The sequence below is a fragment of the Acanthochromis polyacanthus genome, chromosome 5 (genome assembly GCF_021347895.1).
Source record: "Acanthochromis polyacanthus isolate Apoly-LR-REF ecotype Palm Island chromosome 5, KAUST_Apoly_ChrSc, whole genome shotgun sequence".
Classification (NCBI taxonomy): Eukaryota; Metazoa; Chordata; class Actinopteri; family Pomacentridae; genus Acanthochromis; species Acanthochromis polyacanthus.
The window spans coordinates 18,826,957-18,844,026 of record NC_067117.1 but is presented as its reverse complement, the minus strand read 5'-3'; the positions used below and the strand labels follow the sequence as shown (position 1 = coordinate 18,844,026).

The 17,070-nt window shown below is 39.7% G+C and overlaps 2 protein-coding genes across 3 annotated transcripts in view; both read right to left on the bottom strand.

The window, feature by feature from the left end:
* Positions 1 to 1,216: 1,216 nt before the first annotated feature.
* Positions 1,217 to 9,388, bottom strand: ube2j2 (ubiquitin-conjugating enzyme E2, J2 (UBC6 homolog, yeast)). Its single transcript, XM_022201433.2, has 7 exons — positions 9,219 to 9,388; positions 6,842 to 6,972; positions 4,107 to 4,147; positions 3,837 to 3,939; positions 3,597 to 3,735; positions 3,428 to 3,508; positions 1,217 to 3,233 (listed from the first exon to the last, which is right to left on the bottom strand). Exons 2-7 carry the CDS (start codon positions 6,970 to 6,972, stop codon positions 2,943 to 2,945), a joined length of 786 nt encoding a protein of 261 aa, XP_022057125.1. The 5' UTR covers positions 9,219 to 9,388; the 3' UTR covers positions 1,217 to 2,942.
* Positions 9,389 to 12,929: 3,541 nt separating this feature from the next.
* acap3b (ArfGAP with coiled-coil, ankyrin repeat and PH domains 3b) overlaps positions 12,930 to 17,070 on the bottom strand; it is a 62,873-nt gene continuing 58,732 nt past the window's right edge. For both annotated transcript variants that reach the window (XM_051948240.1, XM_022201432.2), the window contains exon 24: positions 12,930 to 15,585. In XM_051948240.1, coding sequence (XP_051804200.1) covers positions 15,438 to 15,585 — 148 coding nt within the window. In that variant the 3' untranslated portion in view covers positions 12,930 to 15,437. The remainder of the gene's footprint in view (positions 15,586 to 17,070) is intronic.

Below are 17,070 nucleotides of genomic sequence, written 5' to 3'. Positions count from 1 at the left end.
TTCAACACAAAAAGGACTTGAAACTTCACATGAAGCTGTTCTGGACTTTGCTCCTCACAACACTCAAACGTAGCCAGTCCTTTACTTTGAACCGTGATCATTCAATAGTCTCTGAGTCATATTCATCGGGTCTGTCAAGTTAGGCATGTCAACAACGGTGAGCGACGCTGGAATTTCTTGTGGCATTAAACTGTCAGCAGCCGTCCATGTTCCCTCTTTGCAGCAGCACACAGCTGAGCAACTTTTGGAGCGTTGATGTGAAACCAGTTGGCCTTGAAACAGGCCTAAAGAGAAAAAGAGGGAAATAGTTTCTTTAGCTACTAGGCTTCAGCAGGTGACGAGCAGAAACAGTACAGAAACTGCAGCACAGCTCCCTCTCAAAGACATAAACCAGATACTTACTGTGTTGGTGTGGTGAGGAGGGTCTTTGTGTCTTTCAGATCCTCCACTGATCCATTTGTCCTCACTTTCTGCTCCTCTGCAATCTGGTCCCAGATCTCAGTGTTGACCCACAGGGCTCCAGGTAGGGTGAGGCTGGCTCGGGTGCAGGTAATCCAGCGGCACAGGGGGCAGGAGACGGTGTAAATGACACCCTCTAGCTTGGACATTTTTTCCAGGCAAGGGGCACAGAAGGTGTGGTTGCAGTGGAGGACCCGTGGGATCCGGTGGCTGCGTGAGTACTCGTAGCAGCACACAACACACTCGAGCTCCTCATTTGGGAACATGGTGATTTCAGCGCAGAGTGGAAGAGTCCTGGAGATTTATCAGAAGCCTGCAATACAACATAAAATAGTTTAGTGCAATATATAAGAAATACTTTTTTTTTTAGTAACTGCTCTGCAGTAACGCATATTACTAGCATTAACACACACCTATGAACCATGTTAAGACACTTACTTGGTTGCAGGACTGAGATTGCGTTGTTACTCCAAGTGAAGTCTCTGCTGTTCTGTGAGGTCTGCCGTCACCTCGTCAAGCTCAGCACTCTTAAAGCATACTTCTCTGACGCAGTCACATGGGGAGTTGCACCTTTCCAAGGAAGATTTGCCTTCAGGTGTTCTCTGGAATTCCACTGTTTGGCATGTGCCGTCGGTTAAGGAAGTAATGAATCTACATCTGCATTTCTATGTAGATAAGAATAATAGCCTGTGTGGGCCAGGTTTATGATTCAAATGGAATTTTCATTGGAAGTAAATAAAGCTTAACTGAAGCAGGGTTTTATTAAAGGGCCTGCTAAGCAGGGTAGTTTATTTGCATTTACTATGAAAACATACAATGTCACACAAGATTAACTGAAGCATGGAGATTTGGGCATTTGCTGTATAATCACAGAAACACACTCCCATCATCATCAGTTTGTTTTTTTAAGATGGTGTCAAGAAAAGAAGAGCAATAGACAGGAGAATCTTCTGCTTTCAGACCGTTTTTCCGTTGAAACATTAGATACACAGTAGAACCAACTTTACTAAATGCAATGCACAACAGTAAATCATCTGCAATTATGTGAGCCGGGGCTGTCCCCATGGTCGACTGTACTGCCCTGTTAAGCAAACAACAGACTTTTCCTTAGAACCATGGCAGCCAAGCCGGCTGTTTCTATAAATAAAGAGAACAAAAAACACAAAAGAAAAAAAATTATCAAAAAGAAAATGTAATATACAGAAACAAAATGTTGGTTCTCGTCATGTGTGTCCTTATTTCGACCTATATAGACTGGAGCTATACTGGTCAGCTAAGCCAATTTAAAAAAAAAAAAGGTACTGGTCTCCGTTTACTTCTGTGCAGACATTGCTTGGCTCATGAGTTGACTGGAGAGAACATCTGGACTCAGATCAGACTCTGTTTCGGAGACTGATATACCTAATTTGCATTTTTATTCATATGTAAGAAGAAAAACAGATATTAATACACCCATCAGTACTCTGTTGAAGGCAGACTACTTATGTAGCATCATCAGTTGCATGCACTGATGCAGAAAACAGACCCTACCGATGAGAGAAAGCAGTAATTTGTGCCACATGGTCGTGTACTAATTTTCACCTTTTGTGTATTGCTGTTGTACATTGGCTTATCTTTTGACACTGATTACCAAAGAGCTCTCTGATCTTACACAGGCCATCAATCGCGATAAACTTTAAATGATTTGGAGCGTTTTCCTATGAGATTCAGCTTGTGCTAAAAATACAAAGATGTATTCTTGGCACCTATTAAAAAAAAAAGGCCTGGACACTTACCTTCTATTCAAATGGTTCACGTGATCTTTTCTGTTTTGTGACGTCTATAATCTGCGTGGTAAGTGCTGTATTTCATGTGGAAAAACAATCTCCTCGACCCAGACATTCTGACATATGCAAATTGCTCAACACTGACTGCCACCTGGGACGGGAAATTCAAGAGCAAAACTGGTTTTTGATTGGCCGTTGCAGATTATGAAACCTGATGCCCTGAAGCTCTCTCATGGAAACGCATGAGTAAGGTTATTACAGGAGAACAATGCTGCTGATTATTTGTCCTCGGTAAAGCAGATTTACGGTGCGACAGGCCCATCAGTATGGGGCAACAAACTATGACCGTTTTGCAGCCCACAGTTCTGTACTTTTTCACAACCCATGAGCCAAGTTTGCTCCTATAACTGATAAAAACCACTGAAGATTGGATAACAACAGTTTTAATAAACCCCTCCAATCCCCCAGCCCTACATCCACTCCCGTCCACCACCCCACCTCCCCCGTCTCCTCCTCTCAGTCCTTCGTGGGTGGGCGGTCTTTGAGTTTCTGCCTTCCAAAGTCCATGGTGGTAGTAGGTGTGGTGGTGGTCGTGGAGGGGTTTAACCCAGGACTGAACATCCCTCCCCCACGTAGTGTATTTGTAGAATGTGGAGTCCACTAGCTGGCTCACCGGGGGGTGGGGGTGGGAGCGTTGCCCTACCACACCGGCTCCTCTCACTCCTGGGCTATGCTCCTCAGCACGTACTTGACCGTGTAGGCAAACGCCGCAAAGCCTACAATCACAAACAAATTGGCAAGAGCCCCTCCTAGAAGTCCATGGTTGCGGTTGGCCTGCTGCAGGCCCGGGGCGGGGTTGGCTCGCCCCAGGGGGACAGGACCTCCGTTGAGGGCTGGGAGGCCATAGTGGGCGTGTTGAGGGTCGCCGTCAGGCACCACATCGGGTAAGGGGAGGGGCTGAGTGCGGGCGCTTAATTCCTCCTGCGCCTTTTGCTTCTGCTTCATCTCCTGGTGGAGAAAAGAGAATATTAGGTCAAAAGACAGGAGAAATTCCTGGAACAGCTTCACCTACTTCCAAGCAACACGGTCCCTGATGAAGGTCACGAGACTAAATGTGTTGCTTGAAGTGTTACCAGAGTTGTGCTCTCTTCAAAATATCAGACCAACAACAGAAAAAAAAGGAGCAATCTCCTCACACTTACATCGACTACATCAGGAAACAGGTCGCAGAACACTTTGTCTTTGAGGTTGAAGGCCAGACTTTGGGCTGACAGCTGTCTTTTCTGGAAAAATAATAAAAAGCACATCAAATATTTGAGGCATCACAAGTCGTGAACTTCTGCATCTGTGGCATTTTTTTTTTTGTCTCACCGTGTAGTCAGAGGTCTCGATGCTGCCTAGGGTGGGTCCTTTTTCCACCATGAAGCTGAGCAAACCTGTGAGGATGGTAGAGACGGACCACGCAGGGTTCCATGTATCCGGATGAAAATCTGTGATGGACAAACATAACCTGCAAGGACACAGAAAAAGTTACAACAGAGTTCTTAAAACGCAATGCAAATCGGTTTACTGAATATTAATTCTCAGGTTGAACCATTTATGCATCCTTACCTTGTGTTGCACTTAAATCTCCCATTTGGTGTTATCATATAGATACTTGGCGGTTTAAAAGGAAACTCTCGAGGAAATATAAGTTTTCCATGATAATATCCACCTGAGAAACAGATGTGACATAGCAAGAGAAAGAGAAAGAATTTAGACCGTGTGACTCGGAAGGTGAGTCCAATGGTGCCACCTTTGTGATGATCAGGAGGCATTAACTTGTCTCAGCTTGCTCATTCACAGATTCATAGGTGTTTATTCACTGTCAGGATGTTTTACCTTCATATGGAGTTTTCTCAGGACCTCTGACTACATAGTGCCTAAAGACGACAAAAAAAGATTCCCGTTACAGATTTTTTTTTCTAGATTTTAAAAATGACATTACATTACACACAAAGAATTCGTTTCATTGGTCTTAGCTTTTTTCAGGCACATTCACAGTGATTAGGTAGCTAAGATTTCTATTAAACGACTGCAAAACATAAAATATTGCCTTTTCTGCTCTAGATACAGGTATGTATATCACTGTTTGAGACATGGGGAGCTTCTAAAACAAAAAGTGTACACATTTACTCTCTGCATACAAATACACGGCACTGGTAACCATTCGAAACATTTTAAACTAGGCCCGAAGCATTGATTAGCAACCAGAAGTAAATTAAATCAGAAGGTTCCGGCTAATTTCAAGGCAGTCATAAATTCATTCATTAATCACGCCAGTTTACTTTTGTTATATGCTGATCTGTCTGAACGGCTGCTTAGTTTGCAACATTTGCTGCCACTTTGGCACAAATCACGACCTGAACAAGACTCATGTGCCCAAAAAAGAATAAAATAAAAACTGTCTATAAATTGAATCGTCTCTTTTTAAAGCAATTAAATTTAACACAAGTGTAGAACAAACACTTAAGGACTAGAATGAGGCTAGCAACCATATGCAGGGAATTATTGTCTAATGTTAAAAACAATAAGAGAAAATACAGCCTCATCAGCATTCATTTCTTGTAACGCTCATCACGTATTTCTCATCTTTGCCACGCTGTAGACAGGTGACTTACATCACCTGTCTACAGCGTGGCAAAGATGTTGTAAGTCATCTTTTTCCTGGAAGTCGGTTGCAACACTTTTGTCTCACTGTTTAAAGGACATGTCTTACTCTTATTACACTCTTACTAAAAAGGCTAAATATGTGGACAATAACAAAAGAAGAAGGCATGGTCCACTACTGCTCCACACTAGCAATATTCACTGAGCAGACAGATAATCCCTCAGGCATGGCCAAGCCAGGCCCCATCCCTCCATCGGCAGCTGTCAAGCCTTTTAGTATTTCAGTCTCAGTATTAATAGGAGTAGGTTTTTATCAACATAAAAAGAAGAAGCTTACTGCTTCCGTTGTCTTAGTCTGACTTCATGCATATTACTTATAATCTGTAGTTAAAACATTTGCCTCTTATGGCTCACCTTTATTTGGTATCAGTATAATAAGGCTGATAAGGCGCTACCTCCATCCACAGACCAAATAGCTCAATGACTTCACAAGAATTCCAAACAAATTACTGAATCAAAATGTAAGTGGATGATGAGGTAAACATAGATTAGGCTCAGAAATACTACGCCTAATAAGCTATATGTATTTAAATATTAAAACATACTGTGATGCGTTTTCAGTGAACAAAAACAAATGTTTCCTATTTTAAATATATCCCGAGCACCAAGGGTATTTTACAGCAAGCACGTTTTTTGAATAAAGAAAAATAAGACAATAATTATTCTGCCAAGGAACGCAGTGGAGTTATGTGACGATAATATATGTTTTTCTGTTAATCTGTCCGTGCCCAACATTACTCTTATTGCCACTTATCAGTCAGAAATTATTCAGTGATTGAGCGGCCCTGGCGGAGTACTGTGCTCTCTGAGTGCTCTTCTTGTTTATGAAGGTAGAGGCATAATTCAGGAATAGCTTGCATATACATGAACATGTTAATGAAAAAACGGTTTGGCACAAATCACAACAGGAAAAGAGAAAGGAATAAATCATGATGGTAACATGATAGCCTCTTATTAGGTATCATGCCCAGCTTGAAGTTACATCATATCCGTGCTAATAAACAACTACACAATGCAATTGTGATTTTCCTTTGAACAGGAACAACTGCCTGGCTGTAAATTACAACTTTTATTACTAGTTATATTTATTTGATTTGTGTGTGAAGTGACATACGCACACATGTCAGTGCTTTTTTGTGATGTCCTCTACTGGTATGTAGTATATTGTTTTGGTTTAACAAGTCAATATTTTTAGAAATCAGTCACCCCTCACAGCTATAAAAAGCGACTTACAAAAACAACTAGTTACTGAGGATATCCAAAAAGAACACAATGCTCGGAGTTTTTATTTGGACTACTTTCTGACAAAGAAACTGCCTGAGGGCACAGCTGACAGTGTGTGCTGTCAACACTAAATCTGGAAAGACGTGTAATTGCTGAATTCTTTTGTTTAAAAATCCACCGTAGTGGGTAGTACTCGGAGTGTCAAAGATATCTTCAAACATGGACATATATAATTAGAACTGTGCCGACAGCTAAATGCCGCTAGAGATATGTTAAAAATATTTATTAAATAAGAAAAAAAATGTATTAGCATTTGTACAAAGAATCAATCTTGTAAAAAAAAAAGGCCTAAATCATTTAGATATCCACTATTTTATCAAAAAATGCATTTATCAGATGGAATGTGTGTGTGAGAGAGAGAGAGAGAGAGAGAGAGAGAGAGAGAGAGAGAGAGAGAGAGAGAGAGAGAGAGAGAGAGAGAGAGAGAGAGAGAGAGAGAGAGAGAGAGAGAGAGAGAGAGAGAGAGAGAGAGAGAAGTTGTTTTTGCAAAAATGTGACCTGTTTTCAAACAGTCAAAATAACTCTGCTAATAACACAAAACAGTCCATGTCAGAGTGCTAGAACTGTGAATATTTCCTGGTGATGGTATCTGATGATAAATCCTGCCAGATCAGAGGCCTTACCATTCTAGGATGTTGGAGGGGAGAGGTTCTGCACAGATGTAAGGCACAGGGTCTTTCTTTATCCTGAGGTAATCCTGTTTAAGTCGCTGAGTGGCTGTAGTTGGAGCTCTCTTATTCCCGTTGTTGTTCATCTGAAGATTGAAAAGAGATCAAAAGGGAGATACTAAAATTAACCTTTGGTCTTAAATGTTGCTAAGGCAACGGCACCACTATCAGGATATCTTCCCTCACAATACTGGGATAAATCATAATCTTCTGTTACTGTGAACACTTCAGCTCTGCAAAGACTTTAACACACTCAAACTATGTGTGCTGCTTCTTCTAAAATGACATTTGGTTAATTTTCAAAACAAAGAGAAATGCAGCATATTACTCATTATTGAGCTTTGAAGAATGTGTTTTTCATTGCAAGGATAACTGCCTCTTCAGTTACAAATTTGTCATGATGCATCAATGTCAAAGGACCACAGTCAAAGATAACATATTGTGGTGGTATCATACGGGCTGGTGGGATGCTAAAACTGTGAAGCATCAACTGGAAAATGTAACTGCGGCTTCAGAGCAGGTCAGAACACTTTGTCTGCAGCTGGTACTGTAACCTGAGTGTCAGCTGAAGGTGACTGCTTGGTAGAGACTTTAGTTGCTTGTTTTCTTTCAAATTATGGTAACTGGGGTCATCTTACACAGTATTGCTGGCATGTAGTGATCATAACAGACTTTATTCTCACGCAAAACTGCTGACAAGTTCTGTGGATTATTTAGATCACACAGTGCACAAGAATCACAAACCAGCAAATGACTCAAATTTGACATGACAGTTTGGTAAGTTATTAAAAACAAAAAACATAAAATTAAACGTGTTTTTCAAAAAAATAAAATCTAATAAAAATGCTGATTTACAATAGCTGTGTCTTTCCTTAAAAATCCCACCAGCAAAGAAAGTAAAATTAGATAATAAATAAACAATATTCCAAATAAATAAAAATTCATTAAGGTGCATTCGAAAATTAAGTGTCTAACTTCATTTAAATGCATCAAGTAATGAACTCATCCTATGTTTTGCAGTCTAATTAATGCAGTAAGAATCCCCAAATTTAACACTATTGAATCATATCTCTCACTGTACTACAATGGCACTGCAACTTCTGTTTTTGTTTGTTTCTACATTTCAGCTTCTTCTTTCAAATTTAACTATATTCTATTCAACATGCCCAAATGCTTCTGATTTTGTTTAGTCTTCATTTTCTTCAACATCATATGTAAAACATTTTGAATTATGTGATTGTACTTAATGGACAATATCTTGCCAGTCCATTACAATATTTCCACCTCGCTCTCCTCTCCATTGAACTATGTTCCACCTACTTCATGTATATAAAGTGGAAAACACCCCGTATTTATTATTAACTGTATTTATCCATATCATCAGGTCCTGCAGAGTTTGCACCTAGCATATGGGTCACTTAAAACATGCTCTTTTCCACATATCTGAAGCTGCACATAGTACTTAAGGACTATTTATTTCTTTAACCTGTTGTCCTTGTTTAAATGCATGTGTGTTTTGTGTAAGTAGTTAAAAAGCAAGGAAACCAGAGTCAAAATGCTTAATTATTATAGTGTGCCTAACATGTACTTGACCAATAAAGCTGATTCTGAAAAAGTAAACGTGTAAACAGCAGTGGAGTTCAAGTATTAAGTCTTAAAATGGAAACACGTAACGTGCTAATGGTTTGAATGTACTTTCAACTGTCTGTCCATCTGTCAGTCCAGTGAACACAAAAGCATGAAACTGCACCACTGCCTGCCAACATACTGTCCAGTGGATAACAGCTGACATGTAAAGAGCTGTGCGTGGGCAGTCACAGCGTCGACATGAAGCCAGTTTCACTTCCTAATAAACAGGACGCTACTTAACGCAACTTATGTAGCTCAGGCTAATCCGCTACTTAGCAAGCTAAGCTAATGTTAAATCTCTGGTTACCTGAACAGATCGATAAGTTCGGACAGTTACTCAACCTCAGACTGTAAACAAACGGCACAGTGTAGAATACATTACATGTGGCCGATAGGCTTTGAAAAAAAAAACACATTATCAGTTCAGGCAGCTAACTTGACACGGTAACTTGGATACAGCTAGCAAGTACAGCCGGTTACAAGTCCTGTCTGTTTGTTCAGTGCTTAGTATGTATTGTAGCTAAACACAGTTAGCAGTGGCCTAAGTGAGCTAACAGATAACGTTAGCTCCCGTAGGCCACTGCTAACTGTGCTTAGCTAGCTACCGTTAGCAGCGGCTAGCACGAACAGTACTGTTACTAACGAGAGTTGAAGCCGACATCTCTCGCATTTCCTAATCAGAGGACGTGTAGAAGAGACGTACCTCTCCAGAGACCCCAGTGGAAATAGGTATTCGTGGCTGGACACGAAATAAGGTTGTTGTTTCTGTTGTCAAACCCCAAACCGATAAGACGATGACACCAACGTAGCTTTAGCTATCGCCAGCAGGAGGAAACATGACGCTTCCGCGTTTCTTCTTCATCCGTGTTACAGCTGCTAAAAATGACTCAGAGAGGACTTTACTGTCACCAGCTGATCCGGAATAATATGTCTGATTCTAATGATTTAATAAGACCCATACTATTTAAAAAAATAGCTTAAAAGGGTGTTTTTCTTTATAAGCATCGCAACCATACTTACATTTGTTCAACAACCAAGTGACGTTTACCGCACTACAAAGCCATCTGCGTCAAAATGTGAGGATCTTTATTCTCTACTCCAACTCGATGCTTTGTGTTGCTGCTTGAAGTTTGTCGTAGATTTAATTGCCAGAAAGTTTCAAAAATAACATAGATTGAGATGCACGAAAAACATTCCACAAGAGCTCTCTGACTTAAGGCTGTTTATTTTATTTCTGACACCAGCTCCAGAACAGTTTCAAAATCATTTCTTAAGAGATTTGCAGTCGACAAAATAAATCTATGGCTAAACACTAAAGGGCTACTCTGCTGATTTTAAACACAGAGTTTAGTTTACTCATCACAGAGAGTATGATCAAGAATAAGAAAACATTTCCATACTGTCTAATAAATAAACTGAATTACCAACATCATTGGGATTACTTTGTCTTCACCCTGGAGTTCACAAAATTCAGAGGACATAGAGTGGAAGTAAATCTTGGATTTAGTCCTTTGAGAACTTGATCATTATTGCTTCTTCAGTTTTGAAGATGCTTTTTGTGATATCTGTCTTTATTTACAATTTATGTCTGCACATCATCTGACATAATGACTCTGCAGCCATTACACTGCAATTTACAAAACTGCAATCAGGTCAACTGAAACAACACCAGTGTGACATTTTGAAATAACTAATATCTATTATTCAAATATATTTACAAAAGCAAATGGGACCAGCTGAACACCTGTTATAAAGTAGTTTTAGTGCCCACTGGGGTTTGACCATTTGCTTATCCCACCCAGCATGAAAATGTCTTTTTAATAGCTTCTCTTTTTATTCAAAAGTGATTGAAGTGAGTTCAGATAAAGTGGTGGTTGGCAATAGTCACGATGGCTTCTTGTAGCGGCTGAACTGTATGCTCCTCCTCCTCAACTTCTCGGGCTGGAGAGACGCGAGGACAGAAAACTCGCGAAAGACATCAACACAGGAGACGTTACCTGCAACAGGGGATACTGGAGTCAAAGAGTTTGTCCCTCTGCGGGGCACCATAGAGGCTGACCAATCTGGCTTTTTACATACAAGACATGAAGGAGAGAAGCCAGCAAACATTGGAATCTAAAAATTCACATCCCAATAGTCAGGAAAAGAGAGCAGATGAGCCTTTATGAACCCATGAAAGAGCAAAGTCCCCAAAGCATAGCCTCTCAATGCGGCTCCTTTATCTTCTCCAGGGGTGGAAAACAGATCAAAATACAATCTTTGTACTCTCCTGTATAGATTCTCAGTCATCCTGATCACGCCAAACCTTAAACCTCCAACAAAAGGCAACTAGACTTCTCTTTTTTTTTAAATTTTCAAGATGATTCACCTTCCTCAGTTCTAACCGACTGATAGAAAGATAGAGATATACATCTTCACTAAAGATTTATTATTAGAAGAAGACTCACAGGCCTTGACATGTAAATGGAGACAAAAACTGGTTCACCCTAATAATAAACCACCCACACACAAGCTGAGTAATGTTTTCTACGCAGTCTAATGCAGCGAGGAGATTAAGCAACACAAATGGTTCAACACATGAGAACCAACACCTCTGGACAAGATTTACTCAGTTTCCAAACAGAGGAGAGGGGTTTGCAACAATAATCAATCACCGACAATGCAGTCACGAGACCCCTCCCCTGAAAGTTTCACAATCATTTTGTGCTATCCCCGACATCTTTCAGTTTCACAACAATGTACTTCTCCTCATGTCAGTCTTGGGTTATCAACCATGTGAGTTTTGTGTTGCAATACACAACTTCCCCATCTGTGAGTTAGAACTGAGTAAGCCTCTTAAATAAGAGCTGTAATGTCTTAAAAACGGGAAAAAGAGAGAGAGAGAAGTCCAGTTGCTTTTTAATGTAGCTACTCTCCTAAATGAGAATCTTTAACCCTCCTGTTGTCTTTATTAAGTGCACCCTAAATTTCTGAAAATTTGCAAAACCTTCAGGAAGGAAATTCCAATAATTCCTTACAAGTTTCCCTGAAAAATTATATTCTTGTAAGAAAATTCTTGTAAATATTTTCTAAAAAATGAGTACAAATCTTCAAAAAAATCCTTAAAATATCCAAAGTGATTACATATATATCAGTTAAACTTCTAATATTTAATATCTAACATCTAATATGTTAAATAAACATTTTTTTTAACATTTCTTTTATTTCCACCAAAAAAAATGTTCAAAAAAATTCCCCAAAATGTTGAAAATGTGGACATCAGAAGTTTCACTGTGAAAATAGTTTTTTTCCCTCCACATTTTCAAACTTTAAAACAGGTCAATCTGACCCCCAGGACAACATGGGGGTTAATAGCTTGTAGCAAATGAGGCGCTAACAGGGAAGTAGTGGTGAGCATCCTGCCAATTCACTCCTGTTATCCTGGCTCAGACACAATTCCTAATGGAAAATGTTTTACACTTCACTATACCTTGTAACTTACCAACTCTCACTTAATATTTGTTGATTTAGGTAAACTACATATTTAAAAAAAATATTCCATCACAGCTGTCCTCGGACATCCTTTGTGAAGACAATGTCCCTGCTTGGAAGATTTACTTCGGCATAGCTTATTTACGGAAAAGAGAGGAAAAAGATTCACACAGCTCCAAATATCCTCCAAGAAAGCACGTTCAACAAACAGGGAGACAGACCGAGACAGCTTGAAGATCACCCACAACCACCAGAGCAGAGAGAGAATCACAGTATCACACTAGTCTCCCAGGATGCTTCACTCACTCTATCCCGAACATCCTTGGGTTTAACTCTCCCGCTGCCCGTGGCAACCCCTGTGGTAACAGAAGCAATGATAGGTCAGTCAGTGTTTATTTACTCAGGTGGACATGGGGTGTTTGCCTTTGGTGTAAGTTGAGGAATTAAGACATTTCTGGCATGTGAGAAAACATTGTTCGGTGACGGTGTAAAAAGGCTTGTGAGGTCGCATAAATGTTTAACACACTGGAGACACTGAATTATTCAAGGCACAGTGTTGCTGCTGCAGGCTGGAAGCTGAAGCACTGTTCAATACCCATAAGACCCTAAAGTGATCTTTAAATAGAGCGCTGGCAGTCTGGAGGTGTTCACATGTTCGCCTCACTTATAATTAACACAAAATTAACCATTTTATTGCTTTGAATAAGCCAAGTGCTACCCAAAGGTTCGTCAATCACCAAGACACACCAGATCAGGTTGTACAAAATAGCATTCTCCCAACATCTGAGAACGTGTAAATGCAGCTTGATATCTATAAATTAAAATCATTTTATGAACTGATCATTTACAACAATTTGTTCCTGTAAACTGCAATGTTGGGAGAATGTTACACAGAAGAGACGAGACAGGGAGAAGTAATGAGAGCAACAAGCAGGAAGCAGGGTTAGTTCATCAAGACTTTCTCAGTTTTATTGTATGCATTTTGTTTGTTTTCCCTTAGTGCTTCTAAAGACAAGGAAGAAGGTATTCCAAAGATATCCAAATGTCAGTAAACAGAAGAAACGCCTCCAAGTAGTTCAGAACTGTGGTACAGTTCTGTCTGACAGGTTGTTTTTTTGGAAGATAATAAAAAGACAAACATAAAACAGACCAGACAGTCAGGATCTGTGATAGAATGCTGAGAGGCAGGCAGTTGGCATCGAGTTAAAATACACAAGTGTACTATTTACAGCAAGTTTGCTTTGAACAGCACCTTTAACCACTCTTAAGTCAATACACACAATGGACACAACATTTAATACTTCTGCGAGGGCGACGGCCCTTAACAGTTTGGTCACAGTAGCTTCACATCACCCCCTAGATTGGTTCTACTTAGAGTACACTGAACTATTGCATCTATCAGGTAAGTCACATCTCTGTAACCACTTTTGAATGCGTGAGCACACCAACAGTGTTTCTACCACTCTGTCACTTCAGAAAGGATGGCAAGACTATGCTGTTATCTACTCTGAACAATTTCAGCTTAAAAAAAAGATGTTATACAACAGTTTCAGACACTTTCCCTTTAAAAAAGTCTTTGGCAGAGGAAAATAAAACTACAACGTTTAAAAAATAATTGAAATCACTGTTGACAGAAATGAAGAAGTCACCACAGATTTCTTCTGCAGATGGAAGAATGGCACAGAGGTGCAAAAAGGAAGAAACTTCTGAGACCATACGGGCCATGTTGGTACATGCTTATTCCACAGGACTGCACTGCACAATGTGATTAAACAACAGAAAAATATTTCATCATGCTCAGAATGCAAACAATATTGAACTTCCCAAGAACAATTCTGGCAAAGCATACAGGGAATTCTGTTTGCCCTGACAGGCGAGGGAAGCCAGATACACAAGTCCTTTGACCACGCAAGTGTTTAAGCTGTTAGAAAGAAAAGTGCTCCACAAGCCCACCATAGATACTGTAAGGTGGATGAGTATTTACAGGAAAACTTGAGTCACTCGTCTTCTGTAAATGACAGTGAACAGAAGAATTCTGTGAAGGTGAGATGTCAATCAATTTTTTTTTTCCCACTTCCTCACTGCACTGCATGACTCGCTGCTCTGGTTTGTCTGCGCATGACCTTCACAACTGAGCAAGTTCTCCACCAATACATCACTTGAAGTTCAGAATTTATTCATTGTACCTACAGTTTCTATAGACAAGCCTGCAAAATCTAACAAACAGTGGGATGTTTGATAGCCAATAATGTACTCATAGCAATCTAAGGCCATTCCAAAGTGAAAACGAAAGCTTTTATGAGCGCTATTACATGATGCCATCTAAAGACTTGTCATAAATTCCAGGTAATGCTTTCAGATTAAAATGACAATCATTAACAGAAATGCAGATTAAAAACTGCATCCAAGAATGCATTGCACTGGTCCTCTGGGGGAGATAAACATAAATAAAAAGACACAAATAAAATAGACAATAGATAGACAATACCTTGACTAGACAAGAACAATGTCAAAACTAACTGAAAATAAACAAAATTATAATACTGTATATGGGAAAAGTGCACAGTTTCTTTTTTTCCTTTACATAATGTAACATATCATATTATTTAACTCTGTCTCTCAGTATTCTTTAACACATGCACTCATTTATGCTCCGGTTCACTCACTCACCCATCACATCACAAAGTATCTTACAAAGCAGGCGGGGGTCTTTTCCCCACAAGCCCTTCAGTATTTTTTGTCACAGTTTTACATTTAATTTCCCTTCCTGACCCCTCTTCATACACAGTTAACTACCCTGCCCACCTCTACTGTAGCTTGTCAGTTGCTCTTTTTCTTTTAGTAATGGAACAAATACCATTTTTTTCACCTCATGCCACAGTACACAGTTTCTAAGCTTCTATATATTTAATATTTACATCTCTGGTCAAGAAGAGATGAGTAAGTTTGATGTCACATGGATGGTCTGAATAGATATAAAGTGTAGAGGGGTTAATGCAGCGTGATTCTTCAGAGGTAAGAGCTGTTAGGCAACAGTAAACCCACACCCTCACACAGGATTTAACACCACCTTATGATAAGTTAGAGGATAAAACCCTGTCAGCAAAACAGCAAATAGCAGATGTAATTTTACTGTGTGTGTCGTGTAGCTAGCGTAGCACAGGTGGCGCCAAGTAATGGCAAGCAGAAACATAGTAGTGATGCAGGAAAATGGAGGTGGTGACTGCATTGTCAGTAGAGTTAGAAAGGTCCATCAGGGGTCTCCCTATGACACGACGCATCCCACAGAGTCACTCTGTCCTCAAGAAGTTGCCTGTAAGCCTAGATCTACAGAAGTAACAGCCTTGAGATCAGTGTCTAGGGGCAACTTCTACACAATTACGTTTAGGTTCTCAGTCAGGAGGGAACAGGTATATAAACAGAGCTATGCTCCCGGTTACAGAAGTGACCACTAGCACTCGTCTATGGTGAGGCAGATGAATTCCTGGATGCACTTCCTATACTGTTGCTCAGTGGGGCTGCTGCTGGGGTATTGACCTGGTTGACCCAATGGAGCTTCTGCCTCTCGCATCTCCTCGTTCATCCGTGCTAGACGCAACCTGGAGGAGACAGTTGAGAAGTGGGGAGGCAGGGAGGCAGGGAGGCAAAAGATAGTACAAACGTACGGAAAAGTAGAATTAAAAAGGATAAATGAAAGGTGTGAAAAGATAAACATGCAAAGGGTGTGAAAGGATTGAGATGATGAGATGGGAGAAGACCAGCACAATGGAAATGTGGTGAAGTGATAAGAAGCAGTAAGGAAAGACAGACAAGAGGAAGGAGAAAGGAAAAAAAACAGAGAACAGTTAAAAAAAATCTGTGAGGGATCATCAGCTTTCATAACAACAGAAAAATCACAGCAATTACAATTTATGAGGGTTTTTTGTAGCTTTTAAGTACATAGTATACTACAAGTACTGGTCTTCATTTGCAGATAACAGAGAAATTTATGAATCATTTTTAAAATCATAATAGATTCTCTTAGAGTTGAATTTGTAAATACATTTATCATAATTGAGCCTTAGAGCATTAACTGTGTGTGCATAGTGTTTTACATGACTATTTTTATAGAATACCACTCACTCACTTCTACCTGCACATATCTCTCTCTCTCTCTCTCCACATCCCAGTATATTTCCACTCTTTCAGCTTAGCACACCCCCTTGTGTAACTCGAGCTATTTCTTATCTTATGCCATGTCTTCATTTCTGCTTGTGTATAAAATAAACCTTGTATGGGAGCAGTCTTTGGAGCTCGCACTAACGTGTTACACTGTGCTGTGCTACCCTTGCAAGTAAAATTACTGTCTCCGTGTGTTTTTCTGATTTGGTGAAGATCTTCTTATGTTACGTGAGAGCTCTTAACGGAGTTTCTCCCTGACATATTCCAAGTCAAATGCTTCAGTCACATAGATTGATACTACAAATGATACTTGGTGCTCCTCATACCTAAAACCCTCTGAACCCCACAACTGACCAGCAGGTGTTAAAGGTATGTTGTCTTTAAAAAACATTACTCAAAATTACACTATTCATCACAGCCTGAAACTTTGAAAACTGATTAAAAAAACATTAGATTTTCAACTTTCAGACAATCATTGAGCTACTCATTTGTGACAGGCTGTTCCATCAGGAAATTATCCGAACATTAAAACTGTAATAGTTCATCTACATCACTGTATTTATCATCAGTCATTTCAAAATTCGCCAAAATAAACCATTTGCATTTTACAGTTTCTATAAAAACAAAACTAAAACTAAAACTTCTGCACTTCTGAGTGCAACTGTAAAGCTACCCCTGACTCAGGTATGACCTAATGTGACAAGAATTAATTGACTTCTCAGTTAAACTGGGCGAAAATACAGACACAGAGCAGATAGGAGACTAGGATGGAAACATATAAAAACTGTATGCAGTAAGATACATTTAATATATAGAGTCACTATTTAAATGCTCTTTACTTGAAGTCATGGTTGTGCTGTTTCCATAGTAGTGCAGGACTATGTATTGCAGTGAAAAAGAAATGCGACATGAACAAGAAACAG